Raw genomic sequence first — 22,679 nt, forward strand, 5'->3', positions numbered from 1 at the left:
GAAATAGTGGCAGTTATCTTAAACTACAATTTTGTGTAGCTTTTTTGTAGTTATAAAAATGCAGTTGTTCTCTCTCTCTCTTTTGGGAGTATTATATCAATACGTACTATATTAAGTTAGTAATCACACTTGTAGAGCAATGTACATTTCTTTAATGTAGTTAAAGGCTTTCTTCATGTATTAATGTTTTACAGGCACTGGATATGGTAGAGACAGAATTTAAAGGTAGCATCCCACTTGGTAATAATAAGCTTGATGCACTATTGCATGGTGGCCTTCAGTTTGGGAACATTTCTGAATTTGTTGGTAAGAAACATTATTTTTAACTCTGACAATATTTCTCAACTCATTCATTTTTACATGATACATTTCCCAACTTTGTGCAAACCTCATAGTTTACTTATGTTCTTCTGCTTGGAATGGTACAGCATCAGCTGAAAAAAGGGATTTTGATGAAGGAAAAATCTATTTCTGGGCGATGACCTGTGTTGCCCCGTGAAATGGTTCCTTTGATACTATTTCTAAGGTATAAATATTGCTATTCATCCCAGAGAAAAAGAGAAACAATATAATGCCAAGATAAATGGCTCGCTCACCTTTAATAAAGGTGTCGGTATAGATAAAGAGCGAGTGGATACCACTACCAGAGGTCTCTTGCCATTTAGCTTCTTCCTTTGACATAACCCCAACTACGGAGGAGCCGAACTATAGCCCTCGCTACCCTCTACTACTACCGTGAGCGCCTCCGACGCCTGTGACGTCATTCCTGAAGATAGCACCCAAGCTTGGGGTAAGCAGGGTGAGGAATACTAACTACAGGGTAGGATTTCACTGGGCGATACAGGTCATCGCCCAGAAGTAGATTTTTTCCTTCGTCAAAATCCCTTTTCTGGGCTCAACCTGTGTCGCTCCGTGAAATAGTGCCAGAGAATTGGTTCACCAAGCTTGGGGGACTGCACAAACACTAAGAAGGTATAAAACAAACACCTGTAAGGTTAATGGTATAATGATCAACTTAAAGATACAAAGGCTTACAAAGCATAACTTAATTGTTAAGTATCTTAAAATTACTAGACAAATAATCTTAAAATTACTTAGCCTATGACTTAAGGATAACTAAATGTAAACAAGTAGTCTATAGTAAAAATATACAAGTTGAACATATATAATAACAGAATGGACAGAGTCCCAAGCAAATAACAATGAATGAAGCAACTACATCCAAGGTAAGATATATACACTAGAGGCAACCTAACTAAGTAAGGATGCAATGAGGCAGGTAGAATTGAAGGCTACAAGGAAATGGTGATAGAAATTCATGCAGTGTCAGGGGAAACTGTGTTTCCGGCTGCCACTGCTGAGAATTTGAGGGCTTCCAAAGATTTTAAATAGTGGCGTTTAAAAACTGTCGGGGATTTCCAGCCTGTATATTTCTTAAGATCGTCAAAATTCATATGTTGAAAGTAATTAATAGAGGTGGCCACTGCCCTAACATCATGGGCACGAGGAAAGGAATCCGGGTTGGCCTGTTTAATGAAGTACAAAATTTGTTGCCTGATCCCTTTTAAGGAAATCGTACCACCTTTTTCCCTAATGAACAACGGACCTGAGGATCTTAAGGTCGTTCTACCCAAGTAAGCTCTTAAAGAGTTAACAGGACATAGAGAGTTGTCCTGGGGGAGTGGTAGGATTTTCCATAATGACCACCTGTCTTGTGGGTCTTCATTTTTGGCCAGAAAGTGACGATCTGGGGATAGGAGAACTTCCCCTGAGGGAAGGAATTCAATGTGACCTGGCTCCCTTGATAAGGCTGACAGTTCTGAGACTCTAGCTCCTGAGGCTAGACTTAGTAAAAATAAAGTTTGTTCATGAAACTTACTTGGCAGATATATATATAGCTGTATTCTCCGAAGTCCGACAGAATTTCAAAACTCGCGGCACACGCAGTGCGGCCAGGTGGTAGCACCCATTCCCGCCGCTGGGATGGGAGGCGGATATCAGGAACCATTCCCATTTTCTATTCATATTTTTTTCTGTCGCCGGTCGGTAAACACCCTGTTTACAGACCTCCGCCCAGGATTTTTGGATTTTGACTCGTTATAAGTATCTGGATTGACTGTTGTTGACTCTGGATTGTTGGATTGGCATACGCGATAGTGGACTGTTTTTGGATTTTGGATTGGCTTTTCTATGAACGTGATGTCGGGATCAAGTTCAGTGAGCTTCAGAGTGTGTGTGAGGAGTGATTGCAAGGTGAGGCTACCGAAATCATCGGTAGACCCCCACACAGTATGGATGGGTGTAGGGGGCATGTTTGTTTGCTGGTTGATCGTTGCATGGAATGCAAAAGTTTGACTGAGGATGAATGGAAGGTGTATGAATCCTATCGGCGTAAGTTGGAGCGCGATAGGATCAGGAGGTCTTCCTCCAAGAGCGGTTCTACGAAAGGTAAGGGAAGTAACATTTCTCCTATTTTAACACCAGTAGAATTTGCTTCACCTAATCCTGTGTTGTTGCCTGAGGGCCCTAGTTCTGTGTCTGGAGAAGGTAATGCCCTTTCTCTGATTCTAGAGTCATTACGCACTCTAGAGTCCAAAGTGTTGGCCCTTGAAAACGGCTCGAGTAAAGTGTGTGATCGTGCCCCTAGTGTTGTGGAGGGGGCGTCAGATCGGCCCCATAATGCCTCTAGGTCTAGACCTCTGTCGGACTCCCAGAACTCAGGGAGTGGGCATGTCGAAAGCCGCAAGAGGGTTACGGGGGCTTCCCTTCGGCAGGACCTGTTGCTACTTCCCAGGCTGCCAAGGAGCGTGCTCAGGCTCGCATCCTTAAGGACTGTTTTTCGTCCTCCGAGGCGCCCTCCCCGCGCAAGGGGTGGAGCGCTCGGAGTGACTCGCGTCCGTTGAAAAGGAACTTTTCCTAGGGAGGACGCTTTACGTCCCCTCTCTCCGCTCTTGTTGCGGTCTTCGCCTGCGTCGTATGACGCGTTTCCTCCACAGAGAGAGGTAGGACGTCGTCCGAGGACGACGCTGAGAAGCGCTTCTCTCGCGCCTCGGAGAGGCAGGTTGCTGTACCTTTGAGAAGGAAGGAGGCGTCCCCCCGCCCCTCGTCTTCTCGCAGGCGCAGCCCTTCACCTCCTCTCGGTTCTTCACCTACGAAGAGTATTCTTGCGTCGCTTCAAGACCAATTGTCGGCCTTAATGGCTCGGAAGACTCGCCCAGCAGCAGTTGAGCCTAAGCGAAGGAAGGACGCTAGACTGCCTGTCAAGAGGACGAGGCAGTCTCCTTCTCTGTCTCCTCGTTCGTCTCTGTCTCCGCCCGCACGTCAGGACGCCTTTGAGGACGCTCGACAGGACGCTTTTGAAGACGCTCGGCAGGACGCTTTTGAAGACGCTCGTCGGGATGTTTTTCTTGACGCTTTGCCTGTGGAGAAGGCTTTCGAGAGCGCTCAGAAGGACGCTTTGAAAGCGAAAGCTGAACGCTTGAGCGTGAAACGTAAGGACGCTCCTCGAGAGAGACTAAGAGTAACCTCTCTTGACGCGCAGCGCGGTCAGGACGCTCTTCGTGGTTCGAGCTCTAAAGATCGACAGAAGGTCGGTCGCTTTGAAGAGGCTGATGTTAGTCTTCCTCGAAAGCCTTTGTTGAAGGCTAGACCCGTTGGGCGCACGCCCTCTCCAGAGGTTCAATCTCCTTTGCCTCTTCGGGAGGAAGGAGAGCTTAGTAGTCCGGCGGACTCAGTGGAGGAAGAACAGCCGTCAGTTTCGTCGGTTTCCGACTACAAGGTGCTGGTTCGTCTTTTACGTTCTTTGTTTGGTGAGAAGTTCCAGCCTGCAGCTCCTAAGTCTCCTCCCTCTCAGTTTTCGTCTTCGAAGTCGGGCAAGGTTTCGGAAGTGGTGGAGATGAAGACTTCCTTGTCCACTAAGAGAGCATTCAAGAAATTACAGGATTGGATGGAACGTCGGAAGGATCAGGGCAAGTCGACTTTCGCCCTTCCTCCTTCAAGACTTAGTGGGAAAGGCGGCATTTGGTATGAGACCAAATCTGAAGTAGGAGTTAAGATCCCGTCTTCTTCCCAAGGGGACTTTGCTAGTCTGGTAGACGCCCAGAAGAGATCCCTTTTATCGTCCGCTAAGATTTCATGGACACCAACGGAGATCGACCATCACATGAAAGGTCTGTTAAAGACTCTGGAAGTCTTTAACTTCCTAGATGGTGCCTAGGAGTCCCTGGATCTTCAATCTAGGAGTCCTGATTCTTTGAGTCTGGGGGAGCTGTCCAATGTGTTGTCATGCATGGACAAGGCCGTCAGGGATGGTTCGGAAGAGTTAGTGTCTCATTTCGGCACTGCTTTCCTCAAGAAGAGAGCGCTTTCTGCAATTTTACAGCGAGGTCTGTTTCTGCATCGCAGAAAGCAGAGCTTCTCTTTGCACCTCTTTCGAGCCATCTCTTCCCCCAGGCTATGGTAAGGGACCTGGCAGTGAGCCTACAAGAGAAGGCTACCCAGGATCTCTTGGCCCAGTCTTCAAGACGTCCCGCAGTCCCTATCACGTCGTCGTCTGGACGACCTCCTAGGAAGGTTAAACCCTTTCGTAGCGCTCCTCCCTCGAGAGCTGCTCCTCGAGGGAGAGGACTTGCAAGAGGAAGAGGTTCCTTCAAACCTAAATCCTCTAAGTGAGAAGAAAGTCCTTCAGATGCCTGTCGGAGCCAGGCTAAAGTTCTTTGCGGGTGCGTGGAGAGAGAGAGATACAGATGCGTGGTCCCTCAAGATAGTGGAACAGGGGTACAAGATCCCCTTTGTGGACCCTCCTCCTCTTTTTACGACTCCCAGAGATCTTTCCCCGTCGTATCAAGGGGAGAAAGCAGCAGGTTCTTTTAGATCTTTTGGATCAAATGATCATGAAAAGAGCGGTGGAGCAGGTCTTAGACCTGGGGTCACCAGGATACTACAACAGACTTTTTCCTGGTACCAAAGCAGTCGTCGGGGTGGCGTCCCAGTCTTGGACGTAAGCAGCCTGAATCTTTTCGTAGAAAAGAAAAAATTCAAGATGGAAACACCTCAGTCGGTTCTAGGAGCCTTAAGACCGGGCGACTGGATGGTGTCCTTGGACCTACAAGACGCATACTTTCACGTGCCTATCCACCCTCTTTCAAGAAAGTTCCTGAGGTTTATGCTAAGGGACAAAGTTTGGCAATTCCGAGCCCTTTGTTTCGGTTTAAGCACGGCTCCGATGGTATTTACCATGCTCATGAAAACGTAGCGAGATGGTTACATTCTGCAGGAATAAGAGTGTCCCTGTATCTCGACGATTGGCTGATCAGAGCATCGTCAGAAGAAAGGTGTCTGAAGGACCTTCACTTCACTTTGGCTTTGGCGAAGTCCCTGGGACTTCTGGTCAACCTCGAAAAGTCGCATCTGACCCCAACACAGTCCCATCATGTATCTGGGGATTCAGATGGATTCAGTGGCTTTTCGAGCGTTTCCGTCCCAGGAACGACAGCTGCAAGGCTTAGAGAGAGTTTCGGCCTTCCTGGGGAAGGAAGCTTGCTCGGCGAGGGAATGGATGAGTCTGCTGGGAACCATTTCCTCGCTGGAAAAGTTTGTTTCCCTGGGAAGACTACACCTCAGACCTCTCCAGTTTTTCTTAGCAGACGAATGGAGAGTCAGAGAGGATCTGAATGCGACCCTTTTCATCACCAAATCGGTGAAGAACCATCTAAGATGGTGTTAGATCCTCGGAAGTTTCGAGAGGGGTTGTCCCTAAAGCTTCTGAGCCCAGACCTAGTGTTGTTTTCCGACGCCTCGGTGTCGGGATGGGGAGCAACACTGGGAGGGGAGGAAGTGTCAGGCACCTGGAGGGGGGAACAGGTGTCCTGGCACATCAATGTAAAGGAACTAGCGGCGGTTTTTCTGGCGCTACAGTTCTTCCAACAAAAGGTTGCAGAGAAAGTAGTCCAAGTCAACTCGGACAACACCACAGCCCTTGTGTACCTAAAGAAGCAGGGAGGTACACACTCCCGTCCTCTGTTTTATTTAGCGAGGGAGATTCTGCTGTGGGCAGATGGCGAGACGGATAATGATCCTGACGAGATTTATCGCAGGGGAGTCCAGAACGTCAGAGCAGACTTCTCAGCCGACAAGATCAGATCCTGCCGACGGAATGGACGTTGCACCAGGACGTCTGTCGAGAGCTCTGGAGACTGTGGGGGTGTCCGTTAGTCGACCTATTTGCGACGTCGAGAACAAAGAGGTTGCCTCTTTATTGCTCCCCTGTGCTGGATCCGGGAGCAGTCGCGATAGACGCTCTGCTCTGGACTGGACGAACCTAGACTTGTATGCCTTCCCGCCATTCAAGATCATGGGGGAAGTAGTAAGGAAGTTCGCGGCATCGGAGGGGACGAGGTTGACCCTGATCGCCCCGATGTGGCCCGCGAAAGAATGGTTCACGGAGGTAATGCCATTCATCATAGACTTTCCGAGGACACTGCCCTGGAGGAAAGATCTACTCAGACAGCCCCACTTCGCAAGATATCACCGAAACCTCTCCGCTCTGGGTCTGACTGCGTTCAGACTATCGAAAAGCTGGCCAGAGCGAGAGGTTTTTCTAAAGCAGCTGCAAAGGCGATCGCCAATGCTAGGAGACGTCCTCGAGAGCTGTTTACCAGTCGAAGTGGGCTTCCTTCAGGGCATGGTGTAGAAAGGAGGGAATTTCCTCTTCCACTACCTCTGTGAGCCAGATAGCCGATTTCCTGCTATTTTTAAGAAATGTACAGAAGCTGGCTGTCCCGACATCAAGGGATATAAGAGTATGCTGTCGGCAGTCTTCCGACACAGAGGACTAGACCTGTCTGATAACAGGGATCTTCACGATCTCCTGAGATCATTTGAGACATCCAAGATACCTCAGGCGAGGCCTCCTTCTTGGAACTTGGATTTAGTCCTTAGACTTTTAATGTCGAGTCCTTTCGAACCTCTACATGAAGCGTCTCTTAGGAACTTGACTAAGAAGGCTCTTTTCCTAACTGCTCTGGTGACGGCGAAGAGAGTTAGCGAAATTCGGGCCATTTGTAAGAGAGTGGGCTTCAAAGGAGACAATGCTGTCTGCTCTTTGAGTCCCACTTTCTTAGCAAAGAATGAAAACCCGTCGAACCCTTGACCAAGGAGCTTTGAAATCAAGGGTATGACAAGCCTTGTGGGCCAAGAACCTGAGAGAGTCCTGTGCCCTGTCAGGGCTCTAAAGTTTTATGTCCACAAGACTAAAGAAGTACGAGGTCCCTCAGATAATCTCTGGTGTTCGGTTAAACGACCCGATATACCATTATCCAAGAACACCTTGGCGTTCTTTCTGAGGGACGTCATTAAAGAGGCTCATTCGTCTTCCACACAGATCGATTTGAGCCTCTTGCGAGTGAAAGCTCACGAGGTCAGAGCTGTCGCAACCTCGCTTGCCTTCCAAAGGAACATGTCGATCAAGGACATACTTGACGCCACCTTTTGGAGGAGCAATTCAGTATTCGCCTCACACTACTTGAGAGATGTGAGAACGATATACGAGGACTGTTGTTCTCTTGGGCCATACGTTTCTGCAGACACAGTCTTGGGGGCTGAAGGTAGCTCTCTCCCTATCCCTTATTAGGTTATTTTTAGGTTAGGTTTTAGTTGTTGTGTTTTTTGGTTGTGGTGAGGCTTTGGTGAAGACCTCCCATCTCTTAGCTTAGTGTTCAGGGGGTCTTGGATAGTTGGTCAGGTGGTGGTCAGTTGCTTCGTTGCCCTCATTTGTATGGCTCTATGCTCTTGTCACATTGAGGTCACGTCCCCGTTGACAGAGCATCCAGAGCGCACCAGCACTACAGGTCTCCACCTGGCTGGCAACTCTGATTAAGCACAAGCAGGCTGAAGTGACAGTAATCACAGAGTCTACTTTGCTAACAGGTGAGGAACCAGGTGTATATCATCTACTTAATTTAAGTTTCCTACAAATCCTATTCTGTCTCTTCCCACCATCCGAAGGTGGGATTCAGCTATATTATATCTGCCAAGTAAGTTTCATGAACAAAATGTTATTGTTATAATACAATTAAGTTTGTTCATACTTACCTGGCAGATATATATAATTAAGTGCCCACCCACCTCCCCTCAGGAGACAGTGGCACTGATAAAATATGAATAGAAAATGGGAATGGTTCCTGATATCCGCCTCCCAGCGGCGGGATGGGTGCTACCACCTGGCCGCCCACTGCGTGTGCCGCGAGTTTTGAAATTCTGTCGGACTTCGGAGAATACAGCTATATATATATCTGCCCAGGTAAGTATGAACAAACTTAATTGTATTATAACAATAACATTTTTTCCTCAGGAGAGTTATGTAATTACAAGAATCATTATCAATTTCTGAGGCCAGTTGAGAACATCATTCAGAAACCAAGAAACTGACTTAGGTCTCTCGGAGGGTCTAAGTCTAGCACAAGCTTTCGGAATAGAGGAAGTAAGAATCTGTAAAGTCTATACTAAAACCAAATTTTGGAAGATCTTTTTAAGAGCTGATTTGGTAGTAGTGAATAGTGCTTGCTGCCAGACCTTTCTCGAACAATGATCTAAAGAAGGATATGGCCAAATTTGTGGTCATGACTTGCGTCTGAGTCTTTAAGAAACATGGCCTAGTTTTCTTAACGGACGAGTCATATTGACGCAAGGTAGATTCCCTTTTATCTGACTCCAAGAATGAAATATTCTAGGGGTCAATGTCCGTGTTCCTGCGAGCCGCAAACTTCATGAAATCCATAAAGCTAGGGTTTTCTGAATTCTTGAGGAATTGGACACAGTCTGAGTTGCACTAACTGGGTTAGCTTGGGATTGGGAATCCGTAGAGGCTGGAGTCTCAACTCTAGAAGTAGAGGGAACCAATTGCTCTTGGGCCAGTTGGGGCCTACTAGAGCCACCGGGCCCTTGAATGACCTGAGTTTATTCAGTACTTTCAGAAGAAGATTCACCGGAGGAATAGGTAAATCTTTTTTCCCTACATTCCAATCTAGGGCCATAGCGTCCGTGGCATAGGCCAGAGGGTCCAGGTTGGGTGCCACATAACAAGGGAGTTTGTGATTCGACTCCGTGGCAAAGAGGTCTACCTGAAGCCCGGGATTTGTTGACAGATCCAAGTTTTTGTCTAACACCCATTCCGATTCCAGCGGGATGGAGCGAGACAGAGCGTCTGCTACTACGTTCTTTACTCCTGCTAGATGAGTGGCTGACAAGTGCCATTTGTTCCTGTTCGCCAGAGAGAAAATGGCTATCATGACATGGTTCAAGTGGCTTGACTTGGATCCGCCCCTGTTTATGCAGTGGACTACTACTGCACTGTCTAGAACTAGCTTGACATGTGACTTCTTGGTTGGCCGGAGCCGTTTCAGAGTGAGAAACACTGCCATGGCTTCCAGTACATTGATATGTAGCTGGCGGAATGGTGGAGACCAGGTTCCCTGGACCTTTTTGTACTGAGAGTACCCTCCCACCCATAGCAAAGAATTACATGTTAAAGGAAAGGAAAACGCATCTTCAAAAAGTTCTACAGCACGGATGCTTTCGCGCATGTGTTGGAAGCGCCTGTTCTCATGATGGTTCTAGAATCGGCAGGAGTTTTGTGGAACTTGACAGGCACCGACGTGACATGAGGAACGCCACGATTTCTGATGCAATACCTTGTCTAGATTCTTCTAAGAAGTTCCGGTAATCTCAGGAGTCTGTGACGCTCGCCGTAGGCCCCGCCCCCAGAATGCCGTGTAAATACGACAGACGAAGTAGGAGGAAGCAGATCATCAGTTAGTCACAGAGTAAGAGATCATCAGTAAGAGTCACAGATCAGATCAGTGAGAGCTCAGCAACAGAGATCAGTAGCAGAGATTGTCAGAGAGAGATAAGAGAAGAAGGAACCTAGGAGAGATCAGAGAGAAAAAGGCGCTCGAGAATTGGCGGTCGAATTCTGGTCAAGTTTGTCTTCAGGGGTGGACAACCGAGTTATTTCGACGTTGAGCAAGACTTCAGAGAAGAAACGTTCTGCTATAGGTTTTGGGGAGTTCCTACCCTTCAAGTATCAAGAGTAGACATTATTTTCTGCAAAACGGAGGCAAGAAGGCATCTACCATTAGAGTTCTCCTTCTGTGAAGCCATTGTTTCGAGTTGCAAAGCTGGTCGGCAAGTACTTTCATTACCTCACTGTTCCCCCAGTTCATGCGGTGTAAGATTTTACCTTTTTTATGTAAAAAAAGAGACACCATTCTGCATTTATCTTTGTTAGTAAGCTTGTAAATAAACCTTTGTTGTGTTAGTGTTTCTTTCTATATTCGTATCCCCAGTTTCAACTGCTGGTGTTGAATTCTTTTTGTTTATAATGATATTGAACCTGAAGCGGACCTCTAGTCAGTTCGTAACATTGTGGTGACCTTGCTTAGAATATATCCAGCATTAACAGTTTGAAACAGGGGGAATATAGAAAGAACCAGGATGAGTGAGATGGTGAAAGAGTTTATTGAGTCGGGTAAGCTACTAGGTCTAAAGGGGAATGATCTCCGTGAGTATGTTGAGAAGAAAGAAAGAGAAAAGTATGAGGGAGATGAAAGAGCGGCTGAGAGAGAAGTAATGAAAATGCAGCAAGAGAGAGAAGCAATGAAAATGCAGCAAGAGAGAGAAGTAATGAAAATGCAGCAAGAGAGAGAAATGTTGGTAATGCAGCAGCAGCAGGAAGAAAGAGAGAAAGAGCGTATGCATGAGCAGGAAGAAAGAGAGAAAGAACGTATGCATGAGTTGGAAATTGCTCGGTTAAGGGAAAGTACTCGTAACAGTCGGACAGGCGAGAACGAAAACAAAGCTGATACGTTAGGTATGAGTGCAGTGCTGAAATTAGTACCAAAGTTTAATGAGGAAGATGTAACGAAATATTTCATGTGTTTTGAGAAGTTAATGGAAAGAGTAGGTTCTCCTAAAAAAATGTGGACTTTATATTTACAGTCAGTTTTGAGTGGTAGGGCGCTTACTGTGTATAGTTGTTGCATGTCTAAGGAGGAATGTGATAATTACGATATCGTGAAAGAAACTGTTCTTAGCACGTATAGGCTATTACTGGAGGCGTACCGTAAGAAATTTAGAAATTTGAGAAAGGACGAAAATATTACGTATGTAGAATACGGTAAGAAGTTAGAAAGGCTGTTTTTTGATTGGTTAACTTCTGCTAAAGTCAAGGATTTTGATGGTTTGAAGAACTTAGTGTTGTTAGATATTTTCAAAGATAACATATCCCCTGAGATTAAACTTTTATATAGAAGATAGGAGAGAAGTATCTTTTGCAGGAGCAACTAGGCTAGCTGACGAATACAGTATAGTCTAACTCATAATTTGAGTGTTAGTAAGAAACGAAATGATCCTTCGTCTGGTAGAGTACAAAACAGTAAAGGTTTCAGTCCTAGTAATAGCAATGCGAGTAAAAGTGACTATTCCTGTTATACATGCGGAAAACTTGGTCATACGTCTAAGGTTTGTAAGAGTAAAATGGCGTCTAGTGGCTCAGAATTAACTTGTTTCCGATGTAATGGGAAAGGGCATTTAGCGAGAAATTGTGCAGTAGAAAGGAAGGACGGTAAGAAACCAGTATCACTAATTAACCTTTCGTCAAGTAGGAATGATGTGATGAGAGAAACTGGGAAATTTTTTGGAGAATTTCTGTCAGAAGGCGTAGCTTCCTCTCTTGGAGGAGTAGATTTGAGAGAGGTGGTCTTGCTTCGAGACACAGGAGCTGCTGTCTCACTGATTAGGAGAGAGAGTGTGCTGAACAGGGCAGAAATCAACATGGAAGAAAAAGTCATGTTAGGTGGATTTCCTAACACTTGTGTTCTTTGTCCATTGTTGAAATTGAACTTAGAAAGTCAGGTAGTGTCAGAAGTGAAACTTGCAGTAGTTGACAGTTTGCCCGTGGATGGCGTTGACATTAGTGTCGATAATGACTTAGCTTTATCCAAAAATGTGAATCCTGTTGTGAGGGATATTCCAGTGCCTGAAATGGTAGTAACTAGGTCGGGTTTAGATACAGACATAGACTGCTGTCATAATTTGTTTGTGGATTCGAACAAGAGTGAGTTCGTGGATTCGAACGAGAGTGAGTTCGGGGATTCGAACGAGAGTGAGTTCGTGGATTTGAACGAGAGTGAGTTAGTGGATTCGAACGAGTGTGAGTTCGTGGATTCGAACGTGAGTGAGTTCGTGGATTCGAACGAGTGTGATAGAGGTGGCGAGGTTGATCTCGGCATGAGTGTGGCTGAGAGACCTAACTCTATCGTTGACAGTGATAGCCAAACGGAAGGTGTAGTTGTCGAGAGTAACGTAGTAAATGTACCGGTATCTAGTACTAGTTACGGTGATGAATTAGGCTCTAACATTTTGGATAAGGGTGAGCTAGTCAAGTTGCAGGGGGAGGATGAGACACTAACCCAAATTTTTGAGTGTGAGCTGGATGACGCTCTCGATGATGTGTGTAAGGAAACTTTTTGTTGTTAAAAGGACGAAGTTTTGTGTCGTTATGTTCGTCCCAAGTCAGGTGGTCAAGAGAAAATCACCGAACAATTAGTAATTCCCAGAGCTCCGTTGTGTAATATTCCTTCAGTAGGAGAATCTTTTGAGAATGTATTTATCAATATAGTCGGACCTTTGTCTAGAAGTAAGGGTAGAGAAGATTACATAACTAATCTTGAGTATTATAAAAACAATTTAAGAGATGGTTGGCAACTAGCGAAGGAGAACGGGAGTCAAGGGGGACTAAATGGAAACATGATCTTAGAGTGAAAGAGAAATTTCTGTGTAAGAGATGAAGTTTTAGTACTAGTCCAGAAAGAAGGTTCCTCTTTATCTTGTAAGTTTGGTGGTCCTTTTCCAATGTTAGAGAAGAGGGGAAATATGCATAATGTAATTAATGTAGGTAAGAGTAGAGCAAAAGCAATGGATGTAAATTTGCTTCAGAATTATAAAGAATGCCCACACCTTGGCCACCGCCAGTGTTCGATGTGACAGTGTTACTGAGAGATATTAGTTTTGAGAAAACGCAAGAGGTGTTTTAGCATTTCGAAGTTTTAATCAGAGATCAGAAAACGGAAAAAGTAAGAGAAAAGGATAATGTGATAGCTAATAGCCTCTCTAGAGTTTTCAAAATGAGTAGCCTAATGACCGTTTTCAGATCTCCCAAGAGTTACTGGTTTTGATTATGAGATAACTAATAGTATTGTTGACCAACAGCACAACAGCATTTGCATTATCACTAAATTAGAGAGTTTTCTTCCCTCCCATTTCGGTTAAAATGCAGATGCTTGAGTGTATCTTTTTTGTGCTCGATGGTTCTAGCCGAACGCATTCCTTCATGGAATGCACTACCAGGTAACTCAGTATGACAAGTCGAGCAAGTGGTATAAAGGCTCCGTCTAAGTACTGCTTGCTCTCCGAGATTCTTTTCGGTTTGGTATTGTTTCTCTGTCAATGATTAACTACCAATTCAAAGCTCTCTGCTTGGCAATCACAGACTTAGATCTCTGGTTGGATCAGAATTCTCGTATAATGCCCATCTCTCCTGCACCACATTTACCGTTGCGAAAATTTCAGACAGTTATATCTCATTAGACTCGTTATCATCTATCTGTTTGCCCACAGTATAACAGAAGTCTGTAGCCTAGTCTTCTGTTCCATCATACCTGCCCCATCGGCTGCTGCAATGACGCAGAATGATTATCTTCAGACAATTTGAGTTTTGTCTTTTAATATACATATCCTAATTTGTAAGGGGTTCACTTATTCTTTGTTCACCCTGAATTGTAAATGAATATCAGAAGACTTCGCCTGTTTCCCACCCGACTAGCTCTGCTTCCAAAATAAATAGAAAATTCCTCCTTGATCCAACCCACAAGAAGCAGTTCTTCAGGCAGTACATTTCCTGTGTTTTCATTACTAAAAGACTCTGCCCTCATTGCTAACTCTGACTTTCTTGCTGAGCAGCAACGAAATAGAGGAATAGCTTTTTGAGTCCTCTGTAAAACAACAGGGATTAAAGCCATCTTCACTGGTTGATGTCATTGACGGGACTTTTTCTATGATCAGAATCTTGAGAGTTTATTTCTCTTGATTCAACTGTGAAGACATAGGTCCACATTCACCTTAGTCATTCACTAGTAATATAGTATTGTTTCTCCTTGGTTGAGATTCAACTACTGATGAGAAACTTCTGTCTTGCCATCTCAGGGACCTCGGTCTTTAGTAGGCAATTACTATCGTCTGGTGTGCACATACATCGCAAGAATTATCATCTTGTCTCTTAACATCACTGGCGAACAAGATAGACGATTTGTATTGTTATTCTCAGCATAACCCTTCAGAAGGCAGGTGTCATGTTGTGACTACATCTCGGATGCATGACAGCGCAGTCAGTCGGCATCTACTGACGAGACCGAGTCCTTCATGGTCTGCGCTGTGGACTTTACATTGGTGTGTTGTTCTGTACCCATGAAGGATCACACTTCATTGAGTGTCGATGCCTTTATCCACTGCAGACTGCCAATGCAGAAGTGCCCAATGACATGTCTTTCTCCGAGTCTTACGAGATCGTGAGAGACTTCTCTGCAGTTGGACAGTCCAGTGGATGGATACATTTCATCACTCCGAAGAATATGTCGGACCGGAAGATAGATGAGGTTTCATTGCGACCATATTTATATCTTTCTTCTTTGGGTCTGCCCACAAGTCGCCTGGAACCTCTTATCCTTGGACCAGTGGTGGATGCTTGCAGGTTGTGTTTGCTTACCCGGCTCCTTTCAGAGGAAAGAAGGATGCAAGAGTGACTGGCCTCTCCACTTTCCTTCCCCTTCTCGTCCTTCTACTCCTCTTCCTTCAGGTTGAGGATAGGACTTGAACTTACACAGGCTGGTTGGGCGATTGATGTGGTAAGCTTACACATCGAGCTTCCTTTCTATGTTTCTTTTCAGAAACATAGAAGCAATCCTGCTCCTTCCTCTAGCAAGGGGAGGAAGGAGACTGCAATAATGCAACCCTTCCCAGAACTTTCCATTTATGCCTCCAATTAAATATTCTTCACAGCCCTTTTACGGATGAGTCACGATTCCTCACTCTTTTCGAAAAGGCCCAGAAGTTTGATTCTTGATCATACAGCTCATATACTCTGATCAAGTTGTCAGAGGCAGGGCACTCCTACTTGCTCTTATGACCAAGAGGAATAGCCCAGGTGTGTAGAACTCCAGTCAGTTCTAGAGGCTCACTCACATTCTCCCACCAATCAGTGAGTCTTCCTTATGTAAAGGATTGAGGGTTGTATATCGTGTAGGAACAAATCAGTTTTTGAAAGTAAATTGTATTATTCCTAACTATACAAACCTGAGGTCCTTTACATTTATGCCCACCTCATGCCACCCCTCATTCTGAACCTGGGCTGAAAGGCAAAGTGGAGGGTTTACATCCAGGCAGACGGGCCTACCTGCCTACCAGACAGTAGTTACTGCCTATCCACCTTGTTCAAGAATTTAATGGCCATAATTCCAGCCTATACTAAAAGTAATTCTTTATGTAAAGGACTTCAGGTTTGTATAGTTAGGAAAAATACAATTTACTTTTAAAAATTGTGATTTTTGACTTGCTCAAGTTGCCCCAAACAAGTTGATCCAACAATTATGTTAATTTTTCCCCAATTTTTAGGCCCGTGTGGTGTTGGGAAAACTCAGTGGTGCTTCTATGCCTCTATTCTCACTGTTTTACCAGAAGAATATGGTGGATCCAGTAGGTCTGTGATCTTTATTGATGTAGAGAATACATACAGGCATGAGCGGTAAGTTTACCTTATTTTATTTACCCACATCTGAAAATCTTGAATATTTGACTATGAATTTAAATGAAATGATACTCCTATAGTATGTATAATATGCCAAAAAATTCATATGAAGCATTACTGTAAATTTCTTGAGAAATTTGAGATGATATTATACGTAGTACCTCATTGTGCTTTAGAGAATGCTGAATGTACTAGTATAAAAAATTATGATTTTTAATAAAGTAGTACATGTTGAATATTGCATCTTTGCATTCAGTAACTTTTTCTAGTGTAAAAAGTCAGTTTCAGGTTGATTTTCAGGTTGTGGGAAAAAATGATTGAAAATTCTTCAGTAGCATATTGAAGTCCGAGTGAATACTTTAAGTTATGTTAACTTTGAATTTACTTAAAAAATGGAAGGACTATCAACTTATCATTTGCTTGTTCAGGCTTTAAAGTGCCCACTAATACCAGTAAATCGTTCTTTTGTAAAGTGATACATTTGTTTAACAAAATAATTTAGTTTTTAAAAATTCCATTTAATTTTTATCCCACTCCTCACTTTTTGATAGCCTAAATAGCTATTGAGGTGGAAGGCTCTGTATTATTCATTTAATTTAAGGTAAGGGATTTGTTTTGAGCCAGACTGACCACTATAATTAGTTGCCTTTTAATCCACAATCTTAATAGCTGTGATTTGTTCTGGTTAAAACCCCACATGATTTTACCGAAAAGGACAAAAAAAATTAATTACCTCATTAGTATAATGTGGTGATAGATACGCTGGTTGTCAGGTTTTTATGACTGTAGAATTGGTTTTATTTCAACAGATTTAACAGCAGAGGACAGAACATAACACTCATGGCAATTAAAGCCTTCAAATAACTGGAATGAACATGGTTGTCTGTACTTTCACTTTCCAGGTGTAGTAATGCAATGAACATTCTTAGAATAGAATTGTTAAGAGTAGTAGTATGTGTAAGGTCTCCCTTGGTTCTTGATTGGAATTAACTTCAAACATTTAGTGATACATGAAGGGAGTATATTAGTCGCTGCTTCCCTTGGTCTTTGAACAGTATTACCTGGTAAAGGGATAACACCCAAAATGGGATTAAGCACTACCTTAGATCCTGTGATATTTCCGACTAAGAAGAATACACCTGGAACTGGGAGTGAATTTACCATACCCACAGTAATATCTCAACCTTCCACTTTCCAAATACAGTACAGCTAAGCCCAAGGTAGCGAAGTCAGTCCTCTTATGGTTCGTAAAACAACATTGTTGTTGTGTACTGTTTAGCCTAACAAAAATGTAGCCAATTGCAGTCACTCTGCCTAATTGCCTGATATGCTAACAAGATAGGGGGAAATGCACACAAATCATACAGTAAATAAAAAAGATCATGCATATCTTTTTGCTCTGTTTTAACAATTTAAAAATGTGGCATCTACCACTCTTTCTCTCCCTCTGATACAGTATTTTTATTGTCATTTGTGCATTGTGGTACAGTATTGCATGTAATACAGAAATGTGTGTTTCATACATTCAACTTACCTGTCAGATATATACATAGCTTTTACTCCGTCGTCGACAGAAATTCGAATTTCGCGGCACACGCGGCAGGTAGGTCAGGTGATCTACCCCCCCGCCGCTGGGTGGCAGGAATAGGAACCATACCCGTTTTCTAATTCATATTTTTTCTGTCGCTTGGAATGTAAACAACGTTTGCAGTTCCTCCTGATGGATTTTCGTGTTTCATCGCCATCGATCGTCTGGGCTAACTTTTACAGGGAAGTAATGGATCTTTGGTTCGGCATACGCTTTTGTTAACTTTTAGAATTTTTTTGATAAAATTAACTTCGAAAATTTAGAAGATTAGTGACGTGTAACTACCGAAGTTTTCGGTAGACACTCGTCCACTTTCACGAAAGTGAATTACGTATACTTTCATGAAAGGGAATTACTTATATTTATTCATTAATACAAAATAAGTGTTAGAGTTTGATTGAGGAAATGTATATCTTTCTTCCTAGTTGGGGAAGTCAGAAAAGTAACTATCCTTTAGAAGCTTTATTAGCTCTTGTGTTAACGAGCAATTATAGTAGTAACAGTAACTAGTTAGTTGTGTTGCATCCTCATCACCTTCTTACTCCGCAGAATCTACAATATCATATTTGCAAATTGTAGACTTTGGATATAGTTCGAATGCGAACTCTTAGAACGTAAGAAGTGAATACAGGCAGTCCCCGGGTTACGACGGGGGTTCCGTTCTTGAGGGCGCGTCGTAAGCCGAAAATCGTCGTAAGCCGGAACGACACTTGGAAATATGCCTTAAACTAAGAAAAAGTTAGAGACCTTACCTGTGTGACATGCAAGTAGATTGCATGATGTGTAGTGTGGTTATTCCAATGGCAAAGGATGGTTCTTGAAGGTATAATTCTTTATTAAACTCTTGTGACACTAAAAAGCACAATGTACACTACACTTAATCCTTAGGGTATACACTAAACACTGTCACTATACGTATACATGCATTGCACACTTTGTTAGATCCTGGAGTACACTAAAATCCCAGTCTGGTAGCTCTGGAAGGTAAAAGTATAACACAATTAGTACAAAATACTACACAAAGTCCTGAATACAATATGTAAATTATAGATATCAAGAGTAGTAAAAAGAGTTAATGTATGTTAATTAATTCCTTACTTTTAGTTTATAATTCCTTACTTTGAGTTATATCAAGAGTAAAAAAGTTAATGTATGTGAATTAATTCCTTACTTTTAGTTTAAAGTTGTCCTGCTATGTAACCCTGGATGGACAAAGTCTTATGTGGCCCCATAGCCTACATCATTCAGGGGGTTCTGGAATGTACAAAAAATAATTAGTATGTCAGTAAGTACTCTATGCATAGTAAGTTACATACAGTAATATGCACCATACAGTGGTTTAATATCACATATATAACATGTATAAAACTTAGTTAATGTATGTTAATTAATTCCTTACCTTTAGTTTATATTTGACATTCATCGTAACCCTGGATGGACAAAGTCTTATGTGGCCCCATAGCCTACATCATTCAGGGGGTTCTGGAATGTACAAAAAATAATTAGTATGTCAGTAAGTACTCTATGCATAGTAAGTTACATACAGTAATATGCACCATACAGTGGTTTAATATCACATATATAACATGTATAAAACTTAGTTAATGTATGTTAATTAATTCCTTACCTTTAGTTTATATTTGACATTCATCGTAACCCTGGATGGACAAAGTCTTATGTGGCCCCATAGCCTACATCATTCAGGGGGTTCTGGAATGTACAAAAGATAATTTTGTCAGTAAGTTACTCTATGCATAGTAGTTACATACAGTAATATGCACCATACAGTGGTTTTAAATATTGTAAATGATTGGTCTACACCCCCTGTTCAGCAGGGAGTGTACAGTATGTATGTAATTCCATGAGGGACCTTGATCACTTATCCCATGTGAGAGATCTTGGTCACTTAATGTATGTTTACTATATGTACTATGTATAATTCCTTACCTTTAGTACAGTAGTACATAGTTTACAGTTGTCGTGCTATGTTATGTAGTAACCCTGGACAAAGTTTTATGTGGCCCCATAGCCTGCATCATGGAGGGGGTCCTGGTTTTCTGGAATGTACCAAAAAAGTATCAAAGTTAAGTCATGTTATGTATGTGTTTAGTAAGTTACATACAGTAACCATACGTACAGTGGTTTATAACATGTACTACATATGTACATAATCAAACTTGGTTGGAAATTCCTGTAAAAAAAAGTTATGTACGTATGTAATATGTACTACTGTATGTAAAAACCTTACTGTTCATACTTTGTTACACTACATGTTACATGTGATACGTATACTTTCCTGAAGGTTTTTCCATCCAAAAATGTGCTTCTACTTGTAGTATTATCCCTTGATGACACTTGTAGTAACAACCTGGAGTTGTGTGAAAAATGTTTGGTTCTGGAAGGAAAAAGTAACAAAATTAGTGTACAAAATATACACTACAGAAAGTTTGTGAATGCAATATGTTAATTACTGTAGATATATCAAGAGTGTACTACTAAAAGAGTTAATGTATGTTAATTAATTCCTTACCTTTAGTTTATATTTGACATCATCGTAACCCTGGATGGACAAAGTCTTATGTGGCCCATAGCCTACATCATTCAGGGGTTCTGGAATGTACAAAAAATAATTAGCATGTTAGTAAGTACCTCTATGCATAGTAAGTTACATACAGTAATATGCACCATACAGTGGTTTAATATCACATATAACATGTAGTATAAAACTTAATTTAGAAATTCCTTACATAACTTACCAACTTTAGTGAGTCTCAAAGCTGTTACCTAGGTTGTGGGAGATGGAGGTGGAGGTGTAGAGCATTCATGATAAGGATGCATTCCAAACCTAACTTCAGTGTGCTTTATCACAGATAACAGGCTAGGATTGGATGGGCCAGTCTGGAATGAAGAATTAATATTAAAGGACAGTATGTAACCACTTAGGTGTACAAAATTTATTGTACGTATGCAAACATTAAACACAACTGAGAATTCCTTACCTCCAGCAAAATGAAGACATGTAGGCTATGTAGAGGTCTGGTTTTATGTAAGTCACAGGTGCATGCCAGTCTGGAATGATAATGTAATAGTACATATGATTATAGTATGTATGTTACATACATAACATGGTTATTACATATGTAATATTAAAACATTAATAAAAAAAAACTGTCCTTACCAAATTCTAGTGGTTGGCTTGCTTACTGGGATGGTCATATGGTACATGAGAGTGTGGCTGTGGGCTATGGAGTGGGTGATGGGCATGGTGCTTGGGAGTCTGGAATGATAAAAAATATATAAAATGATAGACTACTACTGTAACTACTGCACTGTTATTACTGTTTTGACATATGTATTGTGGTAATACGTATGTTCAATATAAAAAATGAAGAATTCTTTTACCTGAAGGAATCGGGAGAGGTGATACTACTCGTATCAACTGATTTTGGGCTGGGGATGGGGAGGTGATACTTGTATCAACTGATGAGGGAAACATCTACATCTGGAAGAATGATAGGGGGTACATATTATAAGGTGGATGTAATTGTAGCATATGTACACTTTTAATAAAATTTCTATTAGCAATTTATAAAACATTTTATACAAATTTGTTGACGGATTCCTTACCTGATGTATAGGGCGAGGCATCAAAACCATGGAAAGGCTCAGGGTCATCTGGGTCACTGTCACTATCAAAGGGGTCTGAAATGGAAAAAAAAAATAATAATAAGGTTATGCAACATCAAACACATTGTACCACTATGTAAGTTAGTGTACGTATGTATGTAGGGTGTAAACAATTTCCAACAGAAATGAGAAAAATGAAATTGCTTACCTGATTGTACACGTGCAGTGGGCGGGCTGATACAGAGGGTCCAGGTACGGGGGATCTGGAACTGTCACAGGTAGTACAGGGAGATCTGGAACTGTCACAGGTAGTACAGGGAGATCTGGAACTGTCACAGGTAGTACAGGGGGATCTGGAACTGTCACCAATTCTGCAATAAAATTACAAATGATGAAAATTAATGAAGTTACAATTTACTCTTACATTTTAGTAGTTGTTACATTAAAAATTAACACATTTTAATATGTACACTATGTAAACACATAAATTAGTAAAACAGTTCAGAATTCCTTACCAGGACTAGGAGTGGGAGGTGGTGGTACTGGAGACTTGTGAAAGAAAGTGTCAAGCCTGGACTGCACACTTCTCTTCGTCTGCTTCTCCTTCAGGGTCTCCTTGTAGAAAGTCACCAAATCCATGATTCCTCTCTTGATTTTGTCAAACCTAGAAACGTTAGGGTCTTCTGCCTCAAAAGAAGCCAAGGCTCTCTCCAGATGAGTAAAACCCTCTGACAAGCCTTTCACAGTTATGACCTGGGTTTGGCTCTGGTGCCGCCTCCTCTTCCTCAATCATTTGTTGTTCAAGTTCTAGTAAGTCCTCTGCAGACAATTCCTCTCCATGGGAAGCCAGCAGCTCTGTTACATCATCAGGTTCAAGATCTAGTTTGCAGCCTCTTGCTTAGCCCTACGATCTTCCTCGTCACAGTTCGACGTCTTCTGCCTGGTCAAAGCCTTCAAAACTGTGCACAAACTGTGGACACAGTTTCCTCCAGGCCCCATTTAAAGTGGTCGTCTTCACCTCGTCCCAAGCACTTGCAATGTTCTTCACTGCATCTGCAATGTTGTGAGCCCTTCCAGAATTGCTTCAGTGTCAACTCCTTGTTAGCTTCTATGGCCCAAAGCAACACGTATGGTCCTTCTAAGTAGTAAGCCTTGCAATTTGCTATTACTCCCTGGTCCATTGGCTGTATCAGCGATGTGGTATTGGGTGGGAGGTACACCACCTTCACATTAGGATGCATGTCGCTCAAATTTGAAGGGTGACCAGGGGCATTGTCCAGGACTAAGAGGGCCTTAAAAGGCAGACCCTTCGAAGTCAAATACCGCTCCACTGCTGGCACGAAATGGTCATTGAACCAATCTTCGAAGACCATTAAGGTAACCCACGCCTTCTGTTAGATTTCCAAATCACAGGAGTTGACTCTTGAAAATGCCCTTGAAAGCCCTGGGATTCTCGGCCAAATACACCAGCAAGGGCTTCAGTTTCAAATCACCACTTGCATTGGCCCCAAACAGCAAAGTCAGTCGCTCCTTTCCAGCTTTATGGCCAGGTGCTGACTTCTCCTCCTTGGAAAGGTACGTTCGATTTGGCATTCTTTTCCAAAATAA

At 42.7% G+C, this 22,679-nt stretch overlaps 1 protein-coding gene and 1 long non-coding RNA gene across 2 annotated transcripts in view; one reads left to right on the forward strand and one right to left on the reverse strand.

Annotated features, from left to right (window-relative positions):
• LOC135217661 (DNA repair protein RAD51 homolog 2-like) overlaps positions 1–22,679 on the forward strand; it is a 198,034-nt gene that overhangs the window by 35,568 nt on the left and 139,787 nt on the right. Inside the window, 3 exon segments of the mRNA XM_064253628.1 lie at positions 195–306; positions 15,724–15,853; positions 16,759–16,813. Of these exon segments, the coding sequence (XP_064109698.1) occupies positions 195–306; positions 15,724–15,853; positions 16,759–16,813 (297 nt within the window).
• LOC135217229 (uncharacterized) lies at positions 18,341–19,561 on the reverse strand. The gene is made up of 5 exons (XR_010315085.1): positions 19,392–19,561; positions 19,072–19,154; positions 18,844–18,926; positions 18,616–18,698; positions 18,341–18,421 (listed from the first exon to the last, which is right to left on the reverse strand). It is a non-coding gene; the product is annotated as an uncharacterized LOC135217229 (long non-coding RNA).

Source organism: Macrobrachium nipponense, chromosome 7 (assembly GCF_015104395.2).
Source record: "Macrobrachium nipponense isolate FS-2020 chromosome 7, ASM1510439v2, whole genome shotgun sequence".
Lineage (NCBI taxonomy): Eukaryota > Metazoa > Arthropoda > Malacostraca > Decapoda > Palaemonidae > Macrobrachium > Macrobrachium nipponense.